The sequence below is a fragment of the Microcaecilia unicolor genome, chromosome 4, assembly GCF_901765095.1.
Source record: "Microcaecilia unicolor chromosome 4, aMicUni1.1, whole genome shotgun sequence".
In the NCBI taxonomy this organism is placed as follows: domain Eukaryota; kingdom Metazoa; phylum Chordata; class Amphibia; order Gymnophiona; family Siphonopidae; genus Microcaecilia; species Microcaecilia unicolor.
In genome coordinates this window covers 124,082,262-124,105,173 of record NC_044034.1, presented here as the reverse complement: position 1 = coordinate 124,105,173, position 22,912 = coordinate 124,082,262, and the positions used below count along the sequence as shown (strand labels likewise).

The following is a 22,912-nucleotide window of genomic DNA, read 5'->3' as shown; positions in this document are numbered from 1 at the left end:
GGCTGGTCTAATGAGATTCATTATCTTAAACTGAAAATATATTTTTCAATGGAAGAAAAATAGCCTAGGCAGCTCATACAAGCAATGTATCTTATATTTTAGAGACTTTAAAAAGCATACAGACCTTGGAAAAGACCTTGAAAAGCACACAAACCTTGAAATACCTTTTAGCAAAATTAGGGGCCCTTTTACTAAGGCGTGAGAGGGCTAATAGCACGACCACCGGGCTACCACGTACACCTGGCAGTAATTCTCTGTTTAGCCTGCGCCAAATCCAGCTGTATAAAATAATTTTCTATTTTCTACTGCAGGGGCGTTCCTGGTGGTAATCAGCAGTTGGCGTGCGCTACATGGTTACTGTGTGGGTAGTGTGTGAGCCCTTACCGCTCTGTTAATGGGTAGCAGTAAGGTCATAAATAGGTGCACACTAGTTTTAATTTCAGTGCATGCCCATTTCCTGGCCCATTATAAAAGAGCCCCTTTTCCCAGCAATGGTAAAAAAAAAATGATCCAGCGCATACCCAAAACATGTGCCCACACTACCGCAGGCCACTTTTTACCATGGCTTAGTAAAAAGTCCCCTATATTCTTAAAATGTTTTGGGAAACCCTTCAATTTTTTCACATAATAAATTTTCAGGGATATATTTTCAATTTTAACCATCATCCACAGTACATGGAATCCATTATATAATTCTTGCTGTTTACAACATTATATCCTAGAGTTGTGCGTGGTACCTAGAGTTGTGCATATTAAATAGGGCACACGCGCCCAATTTACATGTGCAAGTTAACCAATTATCAGCACTAACTGGCCTTAATTAGGAGTTAGGCACACATCAGATATGCGTCTATGACGTTGCACATGTATCTGACATGTGCCTAACTTCAACTGCACCTAACTATATGGGGGCATGGTTAGGGGTATTGCAAGGATGTTCCAGGGGCATTCCCAAGATTTGCGCTCATAAATCTAGAATCACACCTAAACGTAGGCACTTGCATTTAGGCCTGCTCATAGCAAGCCTAATTCCAGACACCTACATTTAGGTGTGGTTTTGTGCACATACCACTTGTAGAATTGCACTAAGAGGGTCTTTTATTGAGCCGCAGTACTTTTTAGCTCATAGTAGAAATCAGCTGGTGGTAAACGTCGAGACACTACCGCGGCTTAGTTAAAGGTCCCCCTTAGTGCGCTTTTTTTCATCATCGATTTTGTAGGCACCACAAAAAAGAATTTGGCCCTAACTGATTAGCACAGGATTAGAACATGTGCTCTTACTGCATACAAAACGGGTGGTGGTAAATGCTCACACACTAATTTTTCTTAATGGTCGCTTGCTAATGGCAACATTAGTGCATGTACACCAATCTATAATACAAGAGATTATTATTATAGATTGGTGTAGATTGACTAATTTGAAGGGATCTCCTCCTTGTGTTAAGATTTAGTTCATAACATTAGTGCATGACCATTAATTGAGAAAATAGAATGCCATCCATTTTCTGGCTGCAAGAAAAATGGCCTTAGTGCGCGGGAAATATCCCTGTAAGGGTGCGCTAAGGCCAACTTTTCCCGCAGGCTTGGTAAAAGGACCCCTTCTTGTGTCTTAAAAGTTCCACACACTCTCCCATTCATGGAAAGAGGCTGATTTTTATTGTTCTTGAATGTGAACGTGTCAATTTGTGTTTCACTGATTTGTTGTTTCCCTTGCCCAGTAATAGGTATATGTAATCAGTAGGTTCTATCTTTGTTGCTGCTGGGTATTGTCTCCCAAGAATCCTGAAACACTAGCCCCCGGATTCTATATAGTGCACCTAGATTTATGTGTGCTTCTGCGTGTAAATCCAGGCATATTTTATAACTATGTGCTTAGATTAATTGTTTTAAGAAAGTGTTAAGCGTTAACAGCTCACAACAAGCAATAACGAGCACTAATTGGTAAAAAATTAGAGTTGACGCACGTACATTGCTAAGCATATTCTTTAATGTACTGTGCCTAAATTCAAACATGCACAGCCAAAAAAGAGTGTGGTTAGGGGGCGTGGAAATGGGCTGTTCATGGGCATTCCAAAACCTATGCGCATTGTTATAAAATATGGGCTAGTGTGAAATCTACGCGCAGGGATTTACACCAGCTTTTCGTTCGCGTAAATGGACATGTGCAGATTGAGTCACATGAACTACGCCTAAGCGTGTAAATCTATGAGCGGTGTTTAGAATACACTTAGGCATGATTGCCTATCGTGTATTAATTTTAGGCACCACATATTGAATCTGGCCCTAAATGGCTCAGCTTTGTTTTTCTGTTCTAAACATCCCGCAACATTCATGAGGTACAACTCCAACAAGAACAGAGACTCTTATGAGCTAGACAAATATGTAATACTGCACTGGTATCACTTGAATGACCGATGGGTAATTTCTTGAGTTCATGCACCACACATCTGCAACTACTGCTTAGGAATTAATTCATTTCAGCTGTGAGTTATACCCTTTAGGTGTGGCTAGAATTGATCTGGGACAAGACGTGATTGCCCCTCACAGTTTTAAATCAACATTCCTTAAAAAAAAACGTACACTGCTGTAATATTTATAACTTTCAAACAGTTCAAACACAATTGTCACCAGCAACATCCAAAGTATGTAGGCCATTATATCTGAATCTCTTTTATCTGAAACCCATTACATGGAAAATAAATCATGTGCTTTGGCCCACTTTGCATTAAGTGGAAAACAAAATCTAGCCATCTATTACCTACAAAATACCTCAGGTATTCAACAAGTACGTATACTTTGGAGAGTTGTTTTCTGTTTCTTTAATAACATATGGGATAAATATCCGCACTTTTTAGATAGGAAGGGATCCTTTTACTAGGGTGCGCTGATGTAGCGCTCACTAACAAATTAATGTGCGTTAATTGTCACACTGCCAGCTGGCGTCCAATTGGCTGCACGGCGTTTAGCATACACTAATCAGCACACACTAAATCCAGTAAAAGGACACCTATGGTTCTAATTTTTGTCTGAGATTTGTAACGGCTGAAACTCAGAATAAGGAATACGGCATTTTTAGGTTCTATATAAACTGCTACTATAGTGAAACTAATTTTCAAAGTGCTAAAGCGTACTGCTCAGTATAAGGAACAGAAATGCAAAATGCAATAGCCAGTTGATGTTTAACAAATCCTACATCGAGGCGTGCTGGCTCATTCCAGAACCACTGGCTTTTGAACAACCATAACCTGAACAACAGCAGCCCTTAAAGTCTATTGCAGCATAGCCTCATCTCCTATGTTTATACAAGCAGACGTCCTGTTTCCATTTGCTCCCAGTAAATGAGACAGAAAATCTGCTATAATACACTTCATGGACCGAACAGCAAGAATAAGGTCACACTATTTTATTCTTTTAACTATTTTTGTAAACATCAAATGTGCAGTGCTTTGTATACAGGACACCATTAAGGAAGAAGAGATCCCATAACTGTTTCAGGAGACTCCTCAGTCCAAATGGCCTGAGGGCAGATTGATTTCCTAGCAGTCTACAGTTCTGCATTGTGGTTGAAATGAAGTTCACAGATTGTTTTGAATATCCACAGCTTCTCTTCAGAGTTTGAAGAGAGGATTCTTAAAGAGTTCCTTCATTTGTTTACATGTGTGTTATGTTTCCAAATTACATAGCAGATGATATAAAGGTAAACTTTAGAGATGCTGCTATCACTCTACTGCCATTTTTGAAGATTGCTCAGAAAGCAAAAGCTGGTTTCGTGATCAGTTCTGCTTGTTGTTAAATTATTCCTATCATGCACCATTTTGATCAGCCGAGTATAAGTCTGATTTCTGAAGTGCAATCCTTGAAAAATGTTTATGTGCTTTATTTTCAAAAGGGTTTCTTTCATTCTGTGCCTTTGGAGACTCTCACTTTAAAAGGAGGCCCTATGTATTGCATATGAATGGAAAGAGCAGTGCTAGAAATTTCACCACAAATATCTTTCGCAATAGTTTTCTCTTTACATCTTCTTCCTCCTCTTTTAACTTCAGTTACAAATTATTGTACTTTCTCTATTTTTATAATTTTTGGAATCAGATGTATGCACACTACTAGTTTTGATAGAAGGTGCAAGTCTATCTGAGATAATTCAATTTATTTTTCTCATTGACTTAGGGGGTCCTTTTTAAGCTGTGGTAGTGGCTTGGGCCATTTTCTCCCCAAAACGCCAGGGTAAAAAGCCCCCAACCCCCCCCCCCCCCAAATAGCCACAAGGTAAGATAACCCTTACCATGTGGCCATATGGCATGGAGCACTTACCGTCACCCATTGAGGTAGCGGTAAGGGCTACAGTTGTAACCCGGTGGTAACCGGGCAGTGTGCAGCGATACCTGATTACTGCTGGGTTTGTGAAGCGCTAGGGAAAATAAATTTCCCAGAAATCCGGAAATGGCGCTTGCTCCAGCCGGAACTACCGCCGGCGGCCGTGTTGGACCAGCAGTAGTTCCAGATTAGTGAGATGTAAGCTTTCCGCTGCTTAGTGAAAGACCCCGTTAACTTCCTCTTGTGCATCTGATATTTATGAAATGGCACTGAACTGAATGGACAAAAGATATGAAAATGGCTGTCTCAAAACAGTAGAGTGGTTGCTGGGTTAATGGAATGGAAATACAAATTGTAAAACAAAAGACAGTGTGCAACATGATAGCGTTTTATCACACTAGCTTAATATATTGCTGGTCCAGCTTTTTAGGAGCTAATACTCCTTCTTCAGATCAAAACCGGAGTAAGGGTGTGGATTAAAACCATAGGATGAGAGGATAAGCTCCCAAAAGCTAGTCAAGAAGTGTATTAAGTTACCCCAATAAAATATTAGCACATCTAGATTGGGATGTTCACATTTCTCCAGTATTTTACAAAAAGCTCTATTGAACGTGAAGCCTTTTATAAATGATTGTAAGGATGCCGGCAAATAGATTTTTTTTCTATCAGCACATACAGCTGGAGCAGCGATTTTACAAAGCTACATGTAAAAATAAAGAGCAGCATCACTAGACAGCTTTCAAGTATAACTGCCAGTGATTTATGCATGGATGTGCTAATTTTGCAATGTCCACATATTTGCTAGATTGGTTCTTATGCATACTGGGGGGGGGGGGGGGAATTCTCTATATGCGCCCGGATTTTATACAGCATGCCTAGAGATCCACGCCAAAATCCAGGCATATTCTATAACAATATATGTAACTTAATTGGCTTAACAAGCTGATTAGCGTTGATAACACTTAACAAGCAATAATGAGCACTAATTGGCAATAATTAGAATTTACGTGCACAACTAGCTAAGTGTATTCCATAACACAGTGCACCTAACTTCTAATACGTGCAGGCAAAAAGGGGCATGGTTACGGGTGGGTAAGTGGGCGTTTCATGGGTGTTCCAAATTTACACACGTAGTTATAGAATATGGCTCTGCACCTAAATCTATGCGTTGGGATTTACAATGCATTTTCCTTGGTATAAATGGAGGCGCGTAGTTTTAGGTGCTGGGATATTAACTAAGCGTATTCTATAGATCGCGCATAGATCTAGGCACTGCTTATAGAATACACTTAGAAATGTTTTTCACATGGATTTTTTTAGGTGCCTTATATAGAATCTGGCCCATGGCGACTAAAGTTGTACAGCCAAATTGCGCATGCAACTTAACTGAGTAACAAACCAATCAGCACCTCTAATTGGCCAATAACAAGCAATTATTGGCACTAATTAGTATTTACGCACACAAATTTCTAAGCATGCTCTGTAAAGTGGTGCACGTAAATTCTAACGTGCAGATCACAAATGGGGGTGTGGCCATGGGAGGGGCATGGGCAGGTTGTGGGCACTCCTAAAATTATGCACACTGTTATACAATACGCTCGATCTGCACCTAAGTTAGGTGTGAGCATTTACACCAGGTTTTAGTTGGCGAAAATGGCCGCATCTAAATTTTAGTCACGGGGACAACGCTACACGAATTCTATAAACCATGCCTAACTTTAGGCAAGTTTTATAGAACAGCGCACTAAGCATGGTATTTTTCTACACTGATTTTATCGATGGCCAAATAACTACCTCACGATACTCAGCCCTTGGAAGCTTTTTAAAAAAAAATTTTTATGCTGCCCACCAGGGGGAAAAATATCTGAATATTTCGCAGTATCTGAGTAACGGCTGCCGCTGAATATGTGGATAGTGCAGTGTGTGTCCAGTACTATCCGGGTAGCCATATTATTCCGCTGCTTTCTTAGGACTGTTTTTTCCCTGTCCTGACTGATCCAGATAGTCTTTCGGGTAGTGATAAATTTATCGCTGCTATTTGGGTAAATTTTGGCTTGGCCTAAGCTCCAGCCCTGGACCACCCTGGCACTAACCAGAGAGTGCAATAAAGGTCTGTAAAGATATTCAGGAGAAATACTTTTGAATATTGATCTCTTCATGTAGAATTGGTGCCAATTAACCAATGAAGCTACAAAAGCGTTTTTTTTTTTTTGTAAAGGTTAGAGGCACAAATAAAATAAACAAAAATTAAGGAAAATGAGCTCCTTAATCCCTCCTGTAAAACCCTGGCCAAAATGACCACTTTTATGAAACCTATCCATGCCTCTGATCTAGGCAAAAGCTGATGGGGAAATTTATTTAAAATGGAAATGTATTATCATAAAATGGGAAATACATAAAGATATTTTTGTCGCCCAAAAATGCCCCCTTGAAATATTTGCATCCCCGTGTTTTTAAATATTTAAATGATGACATTCTGAAATGTAAACCTGTATGCAATCTACACATGCAAATGTAAGTATTTACATATGTAAATGCTTTTAAAATGACCTCCTTATTTTATTTCCTCTATTTCTCTGTAGTCTAGAAAATAAATGATAGAAAAAGATCTTTAAATAAGAAGTTATACAGTGCACTGAGGGTACTGTTACTAACCCAGAATAATACCAAACACTATAACTGTTGAATTTCAGTTTCATAATGCATATGCATGCATGTTCAAGCTATACTAACTTTCTGAGATACCCAGGGAGGATCTGTTTTTCAATCAATTTCAATTATATTTCCTGCCTCTGCCTGTAGATGTTTTTCTTTTAAGAATTTTAAAAATACTGTTAGAGAAAATAAAAGTTATTATATGTCAGTTAAAAATTTTACAATGATGACCTTGCAGTATGAAGGTTAATTTTATTTTCATTTTGTGCAATCTCCAAAGCTCAAAACTTGCAGGTGGCTGTTGGTAAAACATATTGCAAAGGGGCCTTTTTCGTACACCCCTTATTTTCAAACTATAAAAATTGTAACCAATAAAAAAGTGTACCAAGCCTCTCTGAATAACTGGCTAAGCACTGATTTCTTCCCCTTGCAATTTGATTCATATGGTCTTCCTCAGCAATCTAGGAATGATAAGTAGGATGAAACCATTTGCTTTCAGTCCACATGGTGGAAGATTGGAGCTAAGTCCCTGTGGAGATTTTATGGAGCCGTTGTGCAAGATATATTATTTGAGAGCTCTCCCCTTGTCCTCATGGGAGGAAACTGGCAGAATACAGTACATGGATGATCTCTCCAGAAGTACACACAATTTACTGTCCCATACTAAAAACATAAAGTTAGCATGATGACAGAGTCTACTGCTGAACCTGTAACAATGTTCTAGCTATAAAGTCACTGCCTTAGCAGTAAAGGGGAGCTATATCTTTCTGAGGGTCCTTCCAGGGCAATAATATGAGAGAAAGGGTGGGTACCTTGAAGTGTAACTATTTATTTTTACTTTCTATGAATTAGGGCCCATTTCAGATGATCAGAGCACCTGAACGATATGGAAAATATATTAATTCCTTTAGAGCAGACCGAGTACACAGTTAAACTACAAAAGCCATTTTCTTCATTATTGCTTTTATCAGCAGGAGGTGCAGCATTTCCAGTTGTCCATTGCTTGATTAGTACATTCACTGTTATACCTGGCTAGCCACACCCCCATGCCTTTATGACAAGGGGTATAATATCTTATAAATAAGGTTCGCTTTGTTAATTCCTTGTAACAAAATACTGTAGGAGGAGGGCTAGGAGCTACCATGTTGTGACTAAGTGGCAAATATTACTCAGCTCTCTATACAAACCAGAAAACTGTTTGAACAGCCTCTAGACGATGCCGTTGGATTTGGAGAACCAACTTTACGCTTCAGCTGAAACACTGCCCTATCTTCATTTTCAGGCTTCAATAAATAAAACACCAACAGAAGATTATTACAAGTTGAGTTTCCCGAGGACACATCATGGCAATATTCTATTGACTCCTCTTTCCTTATCTACTCATGGAATTCTTCCGGCAGACTCTCTCTCTTTATTTTCCTGCTGCTGGTGCGACAAGCCGGTCGTCTTCTCTCTGTATTACTTAGATGATCCTCAAAAAAGAGTGATAACGTTTTGGAAAGCATGAAACAAAAAGCGCAAACCAAAATAAAACAGATGGCAATCCTCTAAAATAGTTGTGGTAATAGGTCTTCAAGTGTGGGACAGCTCCTGAGGAAGGTACATCCAACTGCTGAGGAAACATCCATTTCATAAACGGTTTACAAGCGCAAAATGGAAAATAAAGCCTGTGCTTTTGGCATCAAAGTCTCTATCTCACAGGCCCATGTACAGGTGTCTTCTAGTGTAGCCCTGCTTGAGACTTTGTGTCAGACAGAACGGAGAGGAGTGGCACTTCCTGTCTTTTTTTCTGCTTTGGACACTCTGGAATGTCCATTCCAATGAACACTGTAGAGTGGGGTTCAGCCCTGCTGAATTTGGTGTTCGCTAAGAGATCCAGCTCTTATGCTTGTGTTGTTGAGCTACAGCCTCAAACCAGCATGTGCCTCCGGCGATGGAGCGCCAAATGATCTGAGCGGGAGAAGCTGCGATCACAGTCCGCGCACTTGAATGGTTTCACACCTGTGTGCTTGCGGTAATGCCTTGTCAGTTCATCTGAACGAGCAAACTTCCAGGTGCAGCCCTCCCAGGTACACTTGTAGGGTTTCTCTCCTACATAAAAACAAACAAGATAAATATGTGAATAGTAGTAATTTGATCATATATTGAAGACAGCAGGAGACAGAGTACTGGTATTCAGTAAAACTAGAGAGCACAGAAATTGATATTCAAAAGATCTTGATGCCTATATCTGACTCTTACAATTTTCCCAGGTTTAGCACCTAAATATACTGGTTAGAAGGAGTATGAATTTAAGCTTATGTATATCTTAATTTACAAGATATGCCTAAAAAAGGAGATGGGGCAGATCAGTGGAAGGAAGTGAGGTATGCAGCACAACTGATTTCAAACAGTGGTCTTTCAGCGGATATATCAAATTAAGGTAATGCAATATCTACATAAGTACATAAGTAATGCTATACTGAGAAAAGACCAAAGGCCCATCGAGCCCAGCATCCTGTCCACGACAGCGGCCAATCCAGGTCAAGGGCACCTGGCAAGCTTCCCAAACGCACAAACATTCTATACATGTTATTCCCGAAATTGTAGATTTTTCCCAAGTCCATTTAGTAGTGGTTTATGGACTTGTCCTTTAGGAAACTGTCCAAACCCTTTTTAAACTCTGCCAAGCTAACCACCTTCACCACGCTCTCTGGCAACGAATTCCAGAGTTTAATTACGCATTGGGTGAAGAAACACTTTCTCCTATTTGTTTTAAATGTACTACACTGTAGTTTCATCGCATGCCCCCAAGTCCTACTATTTTTGGAAAGCGTGAACAGACGTTTCACATCCACCAGTTCCACTCCACTCATTATTTTATATACCTCTATCATGTCTCCCCTCAGCCGTCTCTTCTCCAAGCTGAAAAGCCCTAGCCTCCTTAGTCTTTCTTCATAGGGAAGTCGTCCCATCCTCGCTATCATTCGTGACTCAGTTTTAGGATTGTTAAATTTAATTTCAACTCCTATGTTTAGTCTCATTTGTAAGTACCTAAAACTGACTGAATACGGGATCCTAAATTAGGAATCTAACTAAGGCCTCTAAACTGAAGCCACCAAGCACATTTTGAATATCTGGCTCTGAGTGTTCCCGAGGGTAAGCACAAAACAAAGCTACATATATCTTTTGATTTATGATATATGCTCTGAGGATTAATGCTAAAGATATAGAAAATGGAATTTGGAAACTATTGGGAACACTGCTTGAATCTTTGATACTAAAAAAAATGAATAGGACTCCCAAGCTATCATAATTCAGTCAACTAGGAATTTAATACACGTTAAAACTATGTTATTGTGCGATACGGCCAACACTCACACAAACATCGCCAGTATTGCAAAACAAAGTACAACAGAAGTGAAATATTAATGAGCTGTGCTGTATTCAAATGCAGGCACAGCAGCTCATTAATATTAAAATGGGCAACATGGACCACAATAAAGTTTTACAATCCATGTTATTTTATTGAAAGTTAACTACAATCACAAGAAGTATAGTTAATTTGTCCTGAGATCATTGAGATCCAAAAAAACTGCTGTTCATGTGTATACATGTGTTTCATAAAATATACTCACACACCATAATTCCACCACAGCTCCACTTCCATGAATGCCTCAGCATAGCATGTCTTTAAGTACTTATAAAAGTGAATACAGCTACATGAGTTTAGAAAAGCCCATTTTTCACATGTATAAGGTTTTGTATAAAAAAAAAAAACATTTCCAAAACTATGTCCATAGTCTGATCTTTCTGGCAAGTCACACGGGTGACACCAGAGGCTCACTAGTATTGGTAGACCTTGAGTTCAGGTGTACATACCAAATAGTTTAAAATACAGTAACACATAAACCACAGCACATACATATTGGGCCAGATTTCATACATGGTGCCTAGAAAATCCATGCAGAAAACATTTCTGCCTAAGCGTATTCTATAAGGGGTACCTATATTTAGGCGCAGTATGTAGAATACGCTTAATTGATATCCTAGTGCCTAAAACTTTGCGCCTCCATTTACACCAATGAAAATGTGGTGCACATCCCGGCGCATAGATTTTGGCGCATTGGGCCACATTCTATAACAATGCATGTAAATTTTGGAATGCCCAGGAAACGCCCATTTCCCCACCCATAACCATGCCCCTTTTTGCCTGCGTGCATTAGAATTAGGTGAAGTGCGTTACAGAATATGCTTAGCAAGTTATATGCATCTAAATTCTAATTACTGTCAATTAAGTGCTAACAATGCTGATTGGCTTAACATAGGCGGTCAGTGGCCGAACTGTTTGGGGAGGCTAAAGGGGGTGGGGTTATGGGGCAGAGCTTATATCCATAATTGTCTGACATCACACAGAAAAAAAAATAAGTAAAAATAAAATAGTCACAATACCTTTTATTAAATTTAGATATTAGATATGTATCATATGTCAAAGAATAAAGTGGTTGCTCAAAGCATATACAAACCACAATCGCTCAAATATAGGATGGAATTCAAAGAGGCCCCTCTGCGGATGATTCTGTGAAGGACTTTGAGCAAGCCATTTTGCTTTCCCTTTTCTCAGTCCCAACTAAAAACGAGGCACATATCTTAATCCAGGTTTACTAGTGAGCAAAAGCTAATGCAATTCTGATTACAGAGTAATCAAAACACATCCATTTGCTCAGATATTCCAATACCGTTCTTATTCAGCTTTCCTGCAAATGTGTTTGAAATATATTTTTTTCACATGCAATAGGAAGAAAAGTACTACTGTTCCAATATAGAGCAATATTTAAATATGTTGCCGGAAGCTCATAACTCCACAGTAGTTCTACCCCCTGAAACCATCTACAGAACTCAACAACGTGATCAATTCCCCTCACATCCCCCTTCTGCTGGGCAAAGCTGTAAGAGAGCTCTTACCCGCTGGTACCTCCTTTGCCTCTTTTATGATTTGGGAAAAACACACGTGAGAAGACTGTTAAGAGAGGGAGATAGAGGCACTTACTGGTACTTAGTTCTCTCTCTCTCCACCCTGGCCCCCTTATCTACTGGTTCCATTCTTTCTCCTTCTCTTCCTCTCTCTCTCTCCTACTGCTGCTTTTTTCACATTCAGAAAATATTCAGCTAGCCCGGTGACTGACTGAAGTTAAATGTCGCTTCAAGGGCTGACATTAGGGAGAGATGCAAATGGGCAACTGCCCTGGGCCCCATATCGCTCTGAAGCTGAAGGAGATATAGCTTGTTGGTGGACTTCAGATCCTTCTGATTTTCTGCCTGGGCTCCATATCTCTCTGAAAAGCTGAAGGAAATACAGCTTGTTGGTGGACTTTGGGTCCTTCTGATTTTCTGCCTGAGCCCCATATCTCTCTGAAGTTGAAGTACATACAGCTTTGTTGGTGAACTTTGGGTCCTCCTGATTTCCTGCCTGGGATCCATATCTCTCTGAAGCTGAAGAAGATACAGCTTGTTGGTGGACTCTGGGTCCTTCTGATTTTCTGCCTGGGCCCCAGCATGATTAACACTAGCTCTGGCTGGTACTGGCATTGAATTTAATCCATTTACTCAGCAGTACATGTAGTGGAGTGACCACACTGGCAAAATCTGTTTAGGCCTCCTAATCAACAGGACTAAACAGATGATTTATCCTGACAGGGCTGAATATCCAGGCAGTATCATGCAGATGTGAAAGAGGAAAGAATGAGGCTGGGGATGGACAGAACAGAGCAGAGAAATACACCGCTCTCTAATCCTGCCCCTTGCCTAGTGCAAATTCTCAGGGGCAGAGGTGGAAACAAAAAGAAGTTGGCAGTACTAAGTATCATCTAAAATGGGCAGAAAAAAAGCATGTACTCAAATTAGTTTGAAGCTCAGACAGAATTTATTTGAATCTTGCCATTTCTAGACAGTTTAATTAGGACTATATTTTTAATGGAAGAATCCGACTATATTCTGATAAAGTGTGGAGAAGGCCTTCTTCAAAAAAAACAGTTGATATTACATGAGCTGGACAAATACCATCAACATCTAAAAATGTAGTAGTTGAAGTATACTATTCTAGAGATGGGCAGACTAGGTTTGAAAAAAAAAAAACTTGAGTAGTGATATTCAAAGGAAGTTATGCATTCGCTGCTAGTTGGCCAACCCATAACATTCCTATCTGTATATTTTTGAAATTAAACAGGCAATATAGAGCATTTAACTCACTGAATACCCAGATATTATCCCTGTGTAGGGTAATTTGATAACATGACACCTACGTGTTAAGGTCAATTGGTGCCTATTTTGACATTATTTTGCAAAGTTACATAGGTACAGTGTGTTTTATTCTAGCAAAAAAGGTGCTGGTACTCAAATGCTAGGCCACTGTTCAGGGATGAGGTGATCACTGAGGGACCCACCCCACAATAGCCAGGCCCCCTGCAACCAGTCACAGAATCAATGGCAAGGCAGAATTCGTGTGTAGAGCCTAAGCTCTTTCATTAAAACTTGAGGTTCATGGGTTAATTTTAGCAGACAATGGAAAAGGTGCTGGTACTCAGTACCCCCAAATACCCCCTCAAAAAAAGTCCTGCATAGGCAGAGTAGCAAAACAGCAGGAATTGTGACTAGGTTGACGCTGAAGCCAGTTATGCCTGTTCAGGTAAATTATATGCATATGCATGTATTTTATAAACAATGCATACAAATTTTGACTCCGTCTGCACTCCGCCCAGCCTCTGCCCTTTGAACTTTCTTAAACATGAATGAATAAGACACATGCTTAACAATGAATATTCATGAGGCAGATCTGAATGCACTACCTCCACTGCATGCAAATTGGGAACCACTTGCATATGCCATGTTAAAAGCTTGTGTAAGTGCTTGTGTCTAACAGCTGGCAGCTAGGCACATAACCTCTAGTATTCTATAACTCTTAGGCATACCCCTGACCGGCTCATGCCCCTCCCATGACTACGCCCCCTACAAATTGCATATGACAGAAAATGAGCTCACAGCTTCTAGAATAGCAACTAGGGTCAGTTGAGCACACAACTGCCAACTGGTGTTAAGCCAATAATGAACTCCTTTTAGGTGCCCTGATGCCACACAGTGTCAGCCTATTCTATAATGTTATACCAGCCATAGATCTGGTATTATTACAGGTGATTAAGGGGCCCTTTTACTAGGCCACAGTGGGCACCACTGTATGGCAAAAAACACTGCCGTGGGATGTGGTGAGGTATGCCGCAGAAGAATGCCCACCAGCGCGCAGTACTGCAGTACTCCCGCCCTAAAAAAAAAGATTTTATTTTTGGCGCGGGACGTGTGTCTATGGGCAGAGAGTATGTGTGCCTATGCTAATTGGGTTGTGCGGGTACAATGCTGTGCGCTGGCCAATTAACACAGGAGCTCTTAGTGCCTACTAAATAGGTGACAGTAAGAGTTCCCGCAATAATGGCCAAGTGCTAATTGGGAAATTAGTGCATGATCACTAGTGCGTGTAAAACCCACAAGCTAAACACAGTGCCAGCCACTTTTTAACACGGATTAGTAAAAGGACCCCTATATGTGACAAGGGGCAACTTACAATATTCTGCAAGTTACACATGTAACTGGCAGCCCTTCCCATACTCCACCCATTTAAATGCCCCCCCCTTACATTTATATAAGTACATAAGTAATGCCATACTGGGAAAAAACCAAGGGTCCATTGAGCCCAGCATCCTGTCCACGACAGCGGCCAATCCAGGCCAAGGGCACCTGGCAAGCTTCCCAACGTACAAACATTCTATACATGTTATTCCCGGAATTGTGGATTTTTCCCAAGTCCATTTAGTAGCGGTTTGTGGACTTGTCCTTTAGGAAACAGTCCAACCCCTTTTTAAACTCTGCTAAGCTAACCGCCTTCACCACCTTCTCCGGCAACGAATTCCAGAGTTTAATTATACGTTGGGTGAAGAAACACTTTCTCCGATTTGTTTTAAATTTACTACACTGTAGTTTCATCACATGCCCCCATAGTCCTACTATTTTTGGAAAGCGTGAACAGACGCTTCACATCCACCTGTTCCACTCCACTCATTATTTTATATACCTCTATCATGTCTCCCCTCAGCCGTCTCTTCTCCAAGCTGAATAGCCCTAACATCTTTAATCTTTCATAGGGAAGTCATCCCATCCCCGCTATCATTTTAGTCACCCTTCGCTGCACCTTTTCCAATTCTACTATATCTTTCTTGAGATGCGGCGAGCTATGCGTTTTGCGCACACTTATGGAGTATACTTACCTGCTAAAGTGCGGTTATTCTTTTTATGTATGCACTCAAGTGTCACGTAAATGTGAGGATATGGTTATAGACTTGCCATTTAGTGATGATATTTAGTTGCTAAGTGGAAAGCTATCATGATGAATAGCAGGTCTAAATTAAATGGATAGAGCTAGAATAGTTACCGCACTTACATTCAGTGCTGCTACCTATACGGATTTTAGCTCATCGCTGCTGCCAGCACTTTCCTTAATCTGATTACCACGTCAACCAAAACTCCAGCCCTTGAGAACTTCTAAATTCTTTTCTGAATGTTCCTGGCATCTAAATTTGAGTTTTTAACCATAAAGGCATACTGTATTTAAAGTATATAGTATGAGGTCATCTTCTCATTCTTAAATTATTTATAGCTACCTAACCCTAGTTTTCTGCCAATCTAAACCTATGGTTGGCATGAAAGGGGAAGAAGCAGCAAAATACAAGAATGGTGATCAATAGGTATTTTGATTTTAAAGGTTCTTTCTTTCTGAAGGAAAACTTCAAAGCATTTACAGCCCTAAAACCCATAGAGATTTATTATGATAACCTATTCTGTGCTACATGGTGTTTGTTTTTCTATCAGCTGTCACTAAGGAAATCCATAATTTAAGATGACGTTCCAAGAAATGTACATTCTAAAAATCCATTCTTGCGGAAAGTAAAGACTTGTTTTAGTAATTTATATATACAACGATTCACTTCAGAGGAAGGGATATCACAGGCGGAATATCCCTGCCCATGACCCCCAGCTGCACCATTTTGCTCCAGCTAGGCTTAGATTGTGACCGATTGAGAGCCTAAGAGTAATACACTGCAGCAAAGTGTAAAGAAGGTACATGGAGAAGACGGGTCAATATTCAAAGTGATTCAACTATCCTGTCTGGTTAAATCACTTATTTGGGGCTAACCAGTCATATTCAGTGGTAGCAGATAGTCCAGATAGCGCCCAATGCAAAACCAACTATTTTGGGGGCGTTCCAGGGCAGAGTCATCATTTGGCTGGTTAATTCTGCATGTAACCAGCCAAGGTAACCACATAAATAGGACTGCATAAAAGTCAGTCCTATCTTAATATAGGCACTCGCACATCACACTCCACATGTATACAAAAAATAAATAAATAAATAAATAAAACTACACAGAGAAAATATATATGTGTGGCACAACCAGCTGCAGCTTTAATTATTTTTTAAAACTTTTTGTCACAACATAAAGATCCCATAGAAAAAATGGCCATAATACAAATCATAATGTATCTTGTAAAATTTGTACATATTTCAAACCCAAACCCCCACCCACAAATCTTCCGGCCAGACGGTGACGCACTAACCAAGAAGCTGGATACTATTTCCCCTTGTGAATGATTCCACCCCTCACCAGACCAGGCCTCAAATCGCCCCCCTTTATGCCCACAATGGTGATGCACATGGGCTGAAATTCATTCCCAAACCTCTACAATTACTGCAACACTGCCCCAAATCCTAGCCAACAACATAGGGGTGTGCTCTGAACTATGCCAACTGCGACAAAATAAACCGCCCAATCCCATCCCCAACACAACAGAAACTCCTTCAACATGGGCGGGTGGGGGTGGGGGGGAACCAACCCTCACTACCCAAAACTTCTCCTCATAACCTTTCCCACCTAACCTGGCTAAAGTATACGCTATCCTGATTAGCAGGCCACGATCATTAAGTTCATACTCCAACACCTCTCCTACCCATTAGCTTAGGTGGCATCCCTTACCTCTCAATCACCTTTTGCTTACTTTTTAACCCTTTAATTACCCCCTCCCCCCCCACACACACTTCTATCAGGAGTGTGGGCTCTGCCATGTTAAGCTGTACTCCGTTAAATCTGGGGTACTAAAGCTTATGCGATTCACCACAGCTGGTTAAGTGCTGAATATTGCATTTAACCGGCTATGTTTTCAATGGCTTGGCATTGAATTTCTGGATATAACACCAGCAACATTCAGCAAAACACTAATCACCACTGGCTGAATAGCGGGCCCAACGATGCAATTCTGAAAACAATAGGGGTAACCTTTCCATGCTGTGCGACAGGGCAGAAGAGAGATTCAGTGGCACTTAACTGGAGAGTGCTTCTGAATATAAGTTCTGAGCATTACAGCACTCCCCAGTTAGAGCTGAGGTAGTCTGGGATTCGAGTTGGATGGACCCAGAATTTATCTGGGCACCGCTGATATACAATGTAGTGCCCAGGTAACTAACTTGGCAAGCAGGATCACATAAAAAGCAACCTTAAGTTAGTTAGGTATTGGCACTGAATACTGGCTGGACCTCGATAACGTTTGGCAGCTGCAGGAGTCCCAAATATTCAGAGCTGGTACCTAGATTAGGCTAGGCACTGAATACTCAATACAGATAAAACTAAATACGGATAAAACTTCATTTCTAATTATAACTAACCCTCTCCATCCTATGAATCTTAGTAACTTTACTATTAAGAACAAAACCTATTCCCTTGAGTCATCAATGAAAATCTTGGGAGTCACAATAAATCGTTTCTTCACTCTTGAAAACCAAGTCTCTAAGTTGACCTCGAGTGTCTTTCACTCACTTTGGAAGCTAAAGAGATTGAGGCCATTTTTCTCTGAATCTATCATTCATACTTTGGTTCAATCACTTGTTCTCACCAAATTTGACTACTGCAATTCTATCCAGGGCCGGTCTTAGCAAGTGCGGGGCCCTATGCAGACCAATTTGATGGGGCCCCACCCTAGCCCTGCCCCCACCCTAACTCCGCCCCCACCCTAGCTCCAGGGCCCGCCACCCCTCCCTCCGAGCTCCAAGGCCCCCAGCTCCAGGGCTTGTCGATCCTGCAGTCAGTGCCAACTGAAAGCCATGTCTTTTTCACAAACACAGATACACCCTAATCCACTATAGAATAAGTAATCATAAACTTTCTATTTAGACAAAAAATAAAATGAAACCCCAAGATGCCAGACTCTGCATACAATGCAACACCACAGAAACAGAAAATGTCCCCTAGTACTGTGCAAAATATAAAGACAGCAGATGTAAATTTGAAAAAAACTAATAAATACCAATCACCACTTTACAAATTAACAAATAGAAATAAAACAAATATAGAAAATAAAATACCATTCTATTGAACTAATATGTTTAACTTTCAGAGGCCAAAACATCCTTCCTCAGGTCAATACAGTATAGTACTGTTACAGTATCCTATCCTGACCTGAGGAAGGGGGTTTTGTTCTCCGAAAGTTAGCCAAAATGTATTAAAATTAGTCCACTAAAAAGATTACCTTGTTTGCATGTTCTATTATAAACATTTATTAACATATCTACAATACTACTTTATCCTAAAGCAAAAAAAATTAAATATATATTTTATTTACAGTTTGTTGTCTCTGGTTTCTGCTTTCCTCATCTTCTTTTCACTGTCTTCCTTCCATCCAGCATGTCTTCGGTCTCTCTCTGCCATCCAGTGTCTGCCCTCTCTGCTGTCCCCTCCATCCAATATCTGCCCTCTCTTCCTGCTCTTCCATCCACATCTGCCCTCTATCTCTGCCCCTTCCATCCACCATCTGCCCCTGTCTGCCCTCTCTCTCTCCCCCATCCATTCACTGTCTGCCCTTTCTATCCCTTCCATCCACTGTCTGCCCTTTCTCTCTGCTCCTTCAATCCACCATTTGCCCTCCCTCTCCCATCCATCCAGGGTTTGCCCTCCCTCTTGCTCCCCCATCCAGGATCTGCCCCTCTCTCCGCCCCTTTTTTTCAGCCCCCAGTTCCAGCCCCACTATCCCACCAGTCCCCCATTTCAGCCCCAGCCCTTTTCTCACACCAGTCCCGAGCTTCAGCCCCCCAGCCACTTCTCCCTGTCCCCTTTTCAGCCCCCAGTCCCCAGTTTCAGCCCCTGCCCCTTTTCAGTCTCCAGCCTCTTATCCCACCTAACCTCCTTTTCAGCCCCCAGTTCCAGCCCCCTTCATCCACATGCCTTGTATTAGGGCCCCCCTTTTCAGAACCATTCTCCCACCTGACCCACGCATACCCCATTTTCCCACCAGCCCCAGTAATGGCCCCCATTTTCCCATATTGCCCCTTCTCAGACCCAGTCCCCTTCTCCCATCCAAGAACCCAAGTCCCCTCCCCACCCGTCCCTTTCAACCATCGAAGAACCCCCTCTCCACCTCAGTCCCCTTCTCCCATCCAAGAACCCCAGTCTCCTCCCCACCCGTCCCCTTCTCCCATCTGAGAACCCCCTCCCCAGTCTCTCCCATCCAAGAACCCCAGTCCCCTCCCCACCCGTCCCCTTCAAGCATCCAAGAACCCCTTCCCCATCCCCTTCTCCCATCCTTGAACCCCCTCCCCACCTCAGTCCCCTTCTCCCATTCAAGAACCCCAGTCCTCTCCCCACCCGTCCCCTTCTCCCATCCGAGAACCCCCTCCCCAGTCTCTCCCATCCAAAAACCCCAGTCCCCTCCCCACCCATCCCCTTCAAGCATCCAAGAACCCCCTCCCCATCCCCTTCTCCCATCCTTGAACCCCCTCCCCACCTCAGTCCCCTTCTCCCATTCAAGAACCCCAGTCCTCTCCCCACCCATCCCCTTCTCCCATCCAAGAACCCCCTCCCCAGTCTCTCCCATCCAAGAACCCCAGTCCCCTCCCCACCCGTCCCCTTCAACTATCCAAGAACCCCCTCCCCACCCCCTTCTGCTTCTCCCATCCATGAACCCCTCCCCACCTCAGTCTCCTTCCATTTGAGAACCCCCTCCCCACCCCACCTTTCCCCCACCTGAGAGCCCCACACCCTTCTCCGATCTGAGTCCCTCCCCACCTACCAGCTCCATTGTCCTGCCGCCCAGGCCCACCACCCTCACTGCCTTTAAAAAAAAACAATTTGAAGCGCTGGAGTAACAGGCAGCAGCGCCTCGCGTCTGCCCTTCTACTAAAAATCTCTTCGACGACGTCATTGGGCCTTCCCACATTGAGTCCCGCCCGCCCTCGCGGTAATTGGAAGTTACCTCAGAGGAGGGCGGGACTCAATGTGGGAAGGCCCAATGACGTCGTCGAAGAGATTTTTAGTAGAAGTGCAGACGCGAGGCGCTGCTGCCTGTTACTCCAGCGCTTCAAATTGGGTTTTTAAAGGCAGGACAGGACGAGCAGCGCCGGGAGCGGACTCGGAGCACCCCCCCACCACCCGCTGACATCTGGGGCGGACCGCCCCCACCACGTCGCCGTCGCGCTTTGTTGAACTTGGGAGGGAGAGTGGTGCTCGGGCGGTCGGGGCGGGGCGACCTGAGGCGCACTGCGCGAGGCCCTATGCGGCCGCCTCGCCTTAAGACCGGCCCTGATTCTATCTATAGTGGACTTAAAGGTGGTCTTCTCCAAAAATTACAAACAACTCAAAATACTGCTGCTCATCTTATATGTAGATCTCCTCGCTTTGCCAAAGCCACTCCTTTTTTATATGAGCTACAATGGTTACCAATAAGAGATAGAATACCTTTCAAATTATGCATTTTCATTCACCAAATTGTGTTTGGTCAAGCCCCATCATATATGAATAGTCTTACTGAATTACCCCCTCGTAATGCTGTTTCATCATTTAGAGAATATCTTGTCTTACATTTCCCTATCTGTAAGAATGTGATATATGAAACAATTCACTCTGCTAATTTCTCCTATCAAGGCACCAACATTTGGAATCCTCTTCCTAAATCAATCAAGTTTACAGATGATTATCTAACTTTTAGAAGTCTTTTAAAAACACATTTCTTCAGTCTGGCCTTTCTGAATACAAAGCATTCTAGTTGAATTTTACCCACATCCTTTTCTTTAATCTTGTTTCCCATCTAGTCCTGCTAATTATGCTCTCACCTATCCACCCTTAATTATTTGTTTGTCCTTGAGATAGTCTAAATCCCTGGTTTCTTACTGCACGTGTATTAATTTGTTTCTTGAAGTTATTGTAATTTGTGTTATATTCTGTACATTATTATGTTTTATTCACAAAGAACGCATCACGTTTAAAGTATGTACCCTAGTACATAAAATCATCCACGGCGAAGCCCCAGCTTACATGTCTGACCTGATTGACCTACCACCCAGGAATGCCAAAAGATCATCTTGCACATTCCTTAATCTTCACTTCCCAAACTGCAAAGGCCTAAAATATAAACTAATGCACGCATCAACCTTTTCCTATATGAGCACGCAATTCTGGAATGCATTGCCATGTAACCTAAAAGCGACCTATGAACTAACCAACTTCCGAAAACTGCTGAAGACCCATCTTTTCGACAAGACATACCACAATGACTAAAACATATGAAATCCCCATATATGTCTAGCAAGCATTGTTAAAAGCGCCTCATATTATATCTTTATCACATTTTCCATTACCATGCAACCCAAAATACTTCTGTAACACTAATGTCAACTCTCCTCTCATTTCCACTATCCACTATATATTGTAAGCCACATTGAGCCTGCAAAGAGGTGGGATAATGTGGGATACAAATGCAATAAATAAATAATAATTTATTGCTTGTAAGCCACATCGAACTTAAGTCTCTTTCAGGCTAATGTGGGGTATAAATGTTATGAATGAATAAATAAATACTCGGGTCTATTTCAGCCTGCAGTAGTGTTATAAAACAATGACCACCCCAGGCTTAATTCTGGTTTCAGCACTGAAGGAGAAGGTGGAATGACAAGGCTTTGTGAAAAATCTTGAGGTTTGACTGAGTACACCCTATGTGCTGAGCATGCCATGCAGCTCAAGAGTGTGCATTCTTTTCAGCTTGTGGCTAAACCTTTCAACCACTAGAAAGAAATGCTTTCCCCCCAGTGTGTTGGTGTTTTACATTCTCTCTGTCACCTGTACAATAAAAGCCTTTTTCTATCTTGAGATACATTGACTTTGAAGTTGTTTCCCAATTTTGGTAGGTGCCAGGTCTTTTCTGCTCTGCTCTTTCATGTTTATTTCTGTGACTTAATAGCTGAGTAAAATCCATTGCGGTACCATATTGCCAAGCCAATAGGGATAAGCACAGGGCAAACATTTTTGGTTTGTTGTTTGAGCCTTTTTTTAACAAATATTTGAAGACTTTTTTGCTTGTTCTACACTTTTGTTTTAATAATTTTTTTTTATACATACTCCCACAGATTCTAACATAGTAAATGACGGCAGATAAAGACCTGTACGGTCCATCCAGTCTGCCCAATGGGGGGGGGGGGGGGCATATTAGCATATTCATTTGCAATATATATATATATATATACACACACACACACACAAATGAATATGCTAATATGGAGGAAGGAAGGAAGGAAGGAAGGGAGAAAGAGCTGGCTTTTTTGGGAATACCCATAATTAATATGTATGAGATATCTCATACATATTCATTATGGTTATTCCCAAAAAAGCCAGCTCTTTCTCCCTTCCTTCCTTCCTCCTTACCCAGCACTCCCCCTTCCTCTCCAGTAGTATTTCCCACCCCCATTCCCATACCATGCCAGTGTAGACCTTAGAAATGCATAAGCTTTATATGTAGATCCTTCAAGAGGTAGTGTGTCATGATTTAGGCTCTAAAACCCTTTCTGATGTTTTGGTGCCACCTCAGTAAGGCCAACACACAATCT

The 22,912-nt window shown here is 41.7% G+C and overlaps 1 protein-coding gene across 4 annotated transcripts in view; it reads right to left on the bottom strand.

Moving 5' to 3' along the window:
• Nucleotides 1-7,193: 7,193 nt before the first annotated feature.
• KLF12 (Kruppel like factor 12) overlaps nucleotides 7,194-22,912 on the bottom strand; it is a 488,954-nt gene continuing 473,235 nt past the window's right edge. For all 4 annotated transcript variants that reach the window (XM_030200608.1, XM_030200611.1, XM_030200609.1 and 1 more), the window contains one exon: nucleotides 7,194-9,060. In XM_030200608.1, coding sequence (XP_030056468.1) covers nucleotides 8,879-9,060 — 182 coding nt within the window. In that variant the 3' untranslated portion in view covers nucleotides 7,194-8,878. The remainder of the gene's footprint in view (nucleotides 9,061-22,912) is intronic.